The following is a 7,824-nucleotide window of genomic DNA, read 5'->3' on the forward strand; positions in this document are numbered from 1 at the left end:
TCTTAACAGAGCTGAAGCATTCACTGAATCAGGTGATACATAAACAAGACTTTGTTTCTGAAATTAAAGAGAAATTGGAGGTGGAAATGACAATATAATTATGCATAATTTCCTTGTAGATAAATTGCAGGTAATCATGAGTTTAGGGGTTTTTTATGTATGTTTTCTGAGAGTAACAGAAAGTGCCAAGGTGATTAGAAAAAGATTATTTAAATTATACAGATGTGACGGTCTGGTCTCTGTTCTTGTGTTCCTCTAAATGTGTGGTGATTTTAACTCAGACAGGGGAAAATGGCAAATGGAGGGAATTCAAATAACACTAAGATAGCTATGGAAGTTTTTGAAAGCTTTGCATGTGCTTCTGCCTGTTACTGAGAAACTCATTCTGCATATTATGAGATTATCTCCGGTTTGCTCATTAGAAAGTCTGGTGGTTTTACTTGTGCTATTCATCATACTTGGCAAGGCACACATTTATTTTATAACAGGCTATAAAGGTAATTTTTATACTTCTTTAAAATACGTTTTAAATTAAATTTTATGCACATTTAAATGAACAAGGTAATGTGCCTCTTGGTCTTTTTTTCAGTTGACATCTGGTCTGTAGGTTGTATAATGGCTGAGATGATAACGGGGAGACCTCTGTTCAAGGGAAATGATCGTATCCTTCAGTGAATTTATGATACTGATGTAAGAAAATTATGAGAGGTTCTTATGTGATACAGTAAGTGTTCAAAAACTGATGAGTATAAATTGATATTAATAGTAAAATTCCTTGCACCTTTCTCATTAAATCATTCTTTCATATCTGTACCACTTTTGCACACCTGCCAATTAAAATTTGTATTACTGATTTTTTTCAGTAGAAGTGATATTTGAGTCACCTCTCAAATCATCAAGTAAAAGGCTCTGTGGTAATAGAAAACCTATGTTTTTTGGGTTTTTTTGTGCATGCAATACATGTATTGATTATTCAGATACTCTAATACTTTTGGACTGATTTTTATCTAAAAATACAGAATGGGCCTGATAATATTAGAAAATTTTGCAGATGATTCAGTTATGTGTTCCCAAATTATAGGATATTTTCTTTGCCTTTTCTAAGAAAAAATGGAGAACTTTCATCTTTTATAAATCTTCTGTTCAGTCATTGAATTAAGATTTTTACATTATTCTCCAACAGCGAAGAAATGCATTATTTTTGCAGGATGCTTAATTTTCTAATGGTGAAAGAATTTGTTCCTTATTTCTGGTATTCAGATCTGGACCAACTCACAGAAATAATGAAAATAACAGGTACACCAACTCAAGATTTTGTTCAAAAATTGCACAGTCAAGATGTGAGTATTCTGCTTTGTCAGTTGGTTTTCCATGTCTTAATTTTACTTTAAGCCATACTCAGTTCTTTGACAGTCTGAGATAATACGTATTGACTACTGATATGGTCCCTGATAGTCCCTCTCTGCCTTGAAATGCTTTGTGCACCCACAATAGCTACTGGAGATGGGGGGTGAAATGACAGAAAGTTATCAGAACATTATTTATGTATTTCAAGATTCCAGTGTTTACCATATAAACAGCTGAGCTGATACATTGCAGCTTTTATTGTAAAGCTACTGAAAGCATGAAGATACTCAGAAAACCCGGTTGTTTGCAAATGTCTCTTTCCTGTTCTTACGTTAGTGTCCTTCTAGTATCCTGAAGCCCTTACTATAAAGGACCTAAATTTATTCATTAGACTAACTGTACAATTTAAATATTAAGGAACTACTGTATAAGGTTCACTTCTAGAGATTGCTGTAAACTCACTATGACATTCTTTCAAATAATTCATACATATTTATTTGAATAAATATATTAAAAAAGGAGCACTAATAATTAAAGCTTTCCATTGTAATTTCTAAATCATGGTTTTAAAGCTCGATTAAAAAAAATTCCATTCAGGAAGAAGGTGAATAGCATCAGAAAAAATGCATTTGTACAATTTGCTGTCAAAATATTGTTGAGTTACCTATTAAGCATATAGTTAATGTTGTCACATTACAGAGGTAGCAAAGATCTAATTTAATATCCATGTTTCTTTTAAGGCAAAAAACTATATCAAAAGCCTTCCAAAAGTCCAGAAGAAAGATTTTGCATCCATCTTGAAGTATGCAAATCCTTTGGGTAAGACGGTTTGTGTGGATGTTCACAGCTTGTTCTTGTTGTTTGCATTGGAGGCAGCTGCAGTATCAGTCCTGTGACAGGTGATGTGATGGTTCTTGTGCTATTCTGTCTCTTGCTTTCCATAATTCATACTTGTGATTGTAGCGGCTGAACTTTGCCGATTTTAAACCTTGCCAGGAATCAGTTGTTTCTTAGAAACAACAACAACAAAAAAAGTATTTTGTAATTTGGGTTTCAATCTAGCACCTGCTCATTGGTTTTACTTGAGCAATTTTCTCAAGAGCCCTGGCAGATTAAGTATATGTAATAAAACATTCTCTGTACTGTATTTGAACTATAATTCTGAAAGCTCAATCTGATCTGCAGTTGAAATACAAGAAAATGGAAAGCTGACGTTTTAGTAATGGAATTAATACATCCTGAGAAACATCTGTGCATTCCTGAGAAGCACTAGCTTGGATTTGATAGATATAAACAGCCAGAAGAGCATTCCAAGTGTGCATAACTGTGACATGACCTGAGGCAGCCAGAGCTCTGAAATGACTCTCCCTAAGCGTTATCAATTCCCCAATGACCTAAACACTCCCAAAGCCAGTTTTGTTAGAATATTAATTAGGATAATTTAATTTTCTCAATTTAAGAAGTTAAAATTTTAGGTTCAGATACAGTAGAAATAAATCTGATTAATAAACAACTTACTGCATGGTTAGCTCAGTGACATTCTCAGCTACAGCAAGCTACACATTTCCATTTAGTTTTTAGGATGTCTCTCCTTATCATTTCTGTGGCCATCTATCTGGCTGTTTCTGGTCTGGGATAGGAGTTTAAAGAGAATATACGTGGCAAGCAGGAGGTGAAGCATCCTATCCCACGCTTCTACCTCTACTTCCTTTCAGCGGCTCCAAACCCAAGAGCATCCTTTCAGGACAGAAAAACAGAAAATAAATCATTCATCATACCTGTTTACACTAGTCCATTTTGACAGTCTAGCAATGGATCTGATCCAAAATCCACAGGAGGGAAACACATGAAATTTTAATGGATTGTTTTGGCTGAGGTTAAAACCACGTAGCAGATAAAATCAGCTCAGATTCTGAGCATGGACGACTAACTTGTCTTCGTGAACTTCAGAGTGTACTTGGTTTGGATTCGGTGACACAGAGCGCAGTTCTCGTTCGCTGTTCACCTGTTGATTCAGCTGCCGTCAGGGGGTGATGGACCTTAGGACCACAGTGAGTGGCAGTGATTGACGACACCTGGGAAAGCCCCAAGCACAGCGGTCCTGTAGCCAGAAGCTGGGAAGTCATTAGCTGAGGTGTTTTCTGTACTGCATACAGAAGCAACAGAACACCTCTGCATTGCATCAGGCTTTGTACACATCCCAGCTTGCTCACAACACTGTCATGCAAAGGGGCCCACACTGGCTATCACTGGACACCCAATGATTCTGCTTTATAACTCCATGTATTTATTTGAAATACCTCCAGGGCAATATTACTGTGTACAAGTGAAATCAGGTGTGTGATTTGAATACACTGTTGGTTTTCTGTGCAATAGCTCTAAACCTTTTGGAGAAGATGCTGGTGCTGGATGCAGAGAAGCGAGTCACGGCAGCTGAGGCTTTGATGCATCCTTACTTTGAACCAATTCATGATCCTGAGGAAGAAATTGAAGCTGAGAAATATGACGACACATTTGATAATATGGATCTTCCACTAGATGAGTGGAAGCGTGAGTTTAATTTTGTGATGTTTTCAAAAATAACCAGTTTGAAAGGCCAAGCAGAAATAAAAATGTTCTCCTTTACAAATTAACTTCTCTGCTTTTTATCGAACAGAGTAAATAGACGCCTTTAAGAAAAAGAAATGCTACTGATAAGCCAGTGTTCCTCTTATCAAGTCTTTGTGAAAGGATCTCCAAAGGTTTCTTCTCTGCTTCCTAACAGAGGCTGTCCTCCATTTCCTTAATGTTTCTGTCCTCCCATCTTCTGCAACATAGAAAAGCAACCATTTCTCTAACTTGCCTTCCAGTGGATAGGGCAGGTGAACAGATTGCATGTTGCCTCTATAGGACTGCAGTGGTTGCTGGCCTGAAAGTTAGATTCTCAGAGAGAGAAAAAACATATCTGTGTCAGCAGAGATTTAAGTCTAATCTTATTTTCATCTAAGGTCAGAGGTTTGTATTTTGGCTTTTAAGAGAGGACCTGACTTTTAAATCTAATGTGCTCAGTAGCTCTTGCTGAGAATATTGCCCACTATACTCAAAAGTCAGTGCTCACATCCCTTTGAAAGCACCTGTACCATTTCAGTATTGGGCTATTTTTTCAAATCTGAAATGGCGAAAAAATGGTCCTTGATTCCCTTACTTTTTGTACACTTCCTCTCTTTTTGCCTGAAGAGGTCTCTCTCTTCCTGAGCTGGATCAGAGCCCAGCCATGCCGAAGTTGTACCTTGCTCATTCATGTTTGTGCAGCTCCTTTTCTCATTAGACCATACCAATGCTATGTCTGTTCTGTTGTTTTGCAGGCATTACATATAAAGAGATACTGAACTTCAAGCCACCACAGACATCGGATTCAAAGGAGACAGCAGTGTAATTGTGTGGCTCAGTATTTTCAGAACTCTGAGGAAGGCAGAAAAGTTGTAAATGTTTGTGACACTTCAGGTGTATAAAACTTTTTATAAATAAACTCTGTGTAATCTGTTTCATCTGCACTGTAAGAAAGAGCAATGTCCTTTACTCTCTGCATGTGGAAGTTGGTGCCTTTGGGAGTAGCATTTCAAACATATCCAGAAACTTATTTCTGCCTACAACTTCTTCCTTCTGCACAACAGGACTCAGACTGCAATAACCTGGTGCTATCAGCAAAAGAGCAGGACTAATTCTTCAACTCAGAGATCAGAAGAGTACAAATTACCACCCCAAGCAAGCTACACAGTATGTCAGAGATCTGCTGGGACTGCTCTCCCAAGGCCACTGAACGGTCTTGAATGCAAGGAGTATTCATGTGACTTCCTCTGGAATATTTCACTTTGCTGAGATGCCTGGGAAGGCTAATCATCTTCTGTTACCTCAGGCACTGCAGTGGGTAGCAGAGACACAGCCCAAATGAATGCCTGCCTCCCCTGTCCTGTGTGAGTGGAAGAGAACCTCAGAAGTGTTGATGTCCTAGATTTTTTTCAAAATAACCAGCACAGCAGGACAAGATTTCATAAACTCACTAGGTGAACAGTCACTGGATATATAATCACTGTATAATATTTTTCTCTAAATACAGTGCATTTTCTTTGTATAGTAGACTAGGGATCAAGGATTTCCAGGGAGAAATTCTTCAGATTTTCTGAAGTTTTGTAAGCTCTCTAACATCTTAGTATTGAAATTATCTCAGACAATGTACTGGTTATAGAATCAGCAGTGCTGATTTGAAAACTAAAGCTGCATGTGGGTCACTGTCTAGAAAATGAAATGAGGACCAAAATGATACACTGCAGCTCTTCATCAGGAATACCTGCAGCAAGCTGTTCTTTTCGCAGTGTACAAAGCTATTACCAGGTAAAGAATAATAATTATTCCTATTTTTTACCCTTTTGAACTCACGTGGAAAAACCTTCAGACCTTCTATTGAGAGGTACCTTGGCAAAAGGAGTCAGCTTCCTGATGGGATAGATTGATTAGATGCTTCATGAGTTCCTCTTACTGTCCTTTTACTGTATTTTCCTAGGTGCTTTGTTTGTAAGGGTCCCTGAGGTGGGAAAAAGAATTGGCAACAATTGGGAAAAAGAAATTCTTTGTGAAGAATTTCTGTGTGAAATTGCTTGTCTTTCTAAAGGTAGTGTCTTTCAATTGACTGTTTGGATGTGGGTTATTCCCAGTGTAATACACTGTGGTGTGTTAGTACTGAATGAAATGAATGTGAAAGAAGACATTTGATATTAGCAGGTAGTAACTGGAAAAAAAGAAGAAATTACTTGAGGGTTTTTTGCTTTAATATCCTATATAAACCATAAGTTTAATAAAGGCACAGTTACTTTATTTCTTTCAATGAATGTTTGAATTAAACACCTGTAAATATTAGTGTTTGTTTAAAAATTGTTTGTGACGAGCGTTGATTAGCTGAGGTAGACACCTAGAGAGACTAAATAGTAACAGAAACCTTAAATTCATGTATTTGACAAGTCATTAAAAACTACAGTTTCAGGAATGTGTGGAAAAAAAGGCAAAGAATGTGAATTGAATAAAAAGGTTTTTCCAAACTACAGGTTCCTCACAGAGGAAGGCACACTTGATAGTCATACCCCATTTTGCACTATGGACTATGCTTGGTCTACACTTCTATGTTAAATAGAAGCTTTGATTTTTACAGAATAGATGTTTTCTCTTAGGATCATGCTCTGTGGTCCTCTTAAAAGTCATGGGAGAAAAGTGCCTATTGGAATTAGTGGTGTTGGCAGACCCAGTCAGTGGGAAATGAAAAATGTCAAACACTTACTTGAAAATGCTGCCTCTGTATTTTAAATGGATTTCAACATCCTAAATTGTAGAAAATGCCTGAAGTCTGGAGATAATGCAGATGGCTCAAATGTTACTCAGACTCAGAGGGAGCATTTTTTTAATTGAAAAACTGCTTTGCATTTTCTTCCTAAAGGCCAACACTTCAGTGGGCATTTCCACAAAGTCAAGCGCTGAAATCCTCCATTGGCTGTGGTTACCTTTGCCCTCTCTTGATTTTAACTTAGCATTGGAGAAGCAGCCAGCACACGTGAGAAAGACATAAGAAGATAATAGTTTTTCTTGGTAGTGGAGAAATACAGAACTCTTAAAGTAACTGAAGACCTTGGTGCATATGTCAGCAAAGACAGAAGTACTGCTGTGCCATTAGCAAACAGCAAAGGCAACTTCAAGTTGGTCAAGCAGTTTCTCTGAAGAGATTGAATTCTGCAGAAATGGCTCCGGATGACAGTAGAGCTCATTAAAAGAACTGTGAGGTGAAAGCAGAAATAATTTGCAGCAGAAGCAGCTGCTACTCCAAAGGGAGAGAGCAATTCCTGTGTTTTTATTTGCTATTCTTACTGGTGCTAAGCAACTCAGGTATAAGAACTCAATTTCTGTTTGCCTTAAAAGAGAAATGTAAATACATTCTGCATGTACATGAAATGTGTTGTGACAAATAAAGGTTGGGAGTTTGTTTTTTGACACAATAATGGTCTTATCTTCCCCGTATGTACTGCCAAATGTATAGTCAGTACTGAAAATATTATTTTTGGTAAAGGGTGCTATATGAAGTAGGGTATGAAAGGGTACCTACTAGTAGTGTAGGTACATTTCATGCAATATTGGCTGCTGACGTAGTTTCTTTTGGAAGTTAGTCAGATGCTAATCTTTCTCTTATTTTCCAAACTTGGGAGTTATCAAAGAGCTGATCTGACTGTACTACTGCCACCAAATTATTTCTTAACAGCTTCTTGGATTTCACCAGGCATCTCTGCTTTGTTCTGAAGGACAGGATTTTGGTCCTTAAATGCAGTTGCATTTCTCAGCCTGATTTTAAAAGCCAAAGATTGATGGTCATCAAGCATGTACATCTTTGAGTCGGACAGCGAAGTTTGAGTTAACAGTGTTCCAGAAGGATATATGAGGCTCACGTGTTCCCTGACTGTT

General features: G+C 37.5%; 1 protein-coding gene across 4 annotated transcripts in view; it reads left to right on the forward strand.

The window, feature by feature from the left end:
- Window positions 1–7,364, forward strand: part of MAPK12 (mitogen-activated protein kinase 12) — a 32,740-nt gene extending 25,376 nt beyond the window's left edge. For 2 of the 4 annotated variants that reach the window (XM_042018207.1, XM_042018208.1), the window contains exons 8-12: window positions 590–661; window positions 1,261–1,340; window positions 2,088–2,166; window positions 3,724–3,897; window positions 4,692–7,364. In XM_042018207.1, coding sequence (XP_041874141.1) covers window positions 590–661; window positions 1,261–1,340; window positions 2,088–2,166; window positions 3,724–3,897; window positions 4,692–4,762 — 476 coding nt within the window. In that variant the 3' untranslated portion in view covers window positions 4,763–7,364. Of the gene's footprint in view, window positions 1–589; window positions 662–1,260; window positions 1,341–2,087; window positions 2,247–3,723; window positions 3,898–4,691 lie in introns of those variants that run through there. The other 2 variants (XM_042018210.1, XM_042018209.1) reach the window with 2 other exon arrangements.
- The last annotated feature ends 460 nt before the right edge of the window (window positions 7,365–7,824 follow it).

The sequence above is a fragment of the Corvus kubaryi genome, unplaced genomic scaffold (genome assembly GCF_017639235.1).
Source record: "Corvus kubaryi isolate FWS band 111438036 unplaced genomic scaffold, C.kubaryi_AGA036_p1.0 137, whole genome shotgun sequence".
NCBI classification, from domain to species: domain Eukaryota; kingdom Metazoa; phylum Chordata; class Aves; order Passeriformes; family Corvidae; genus Corvus; species Corvus kubaryi.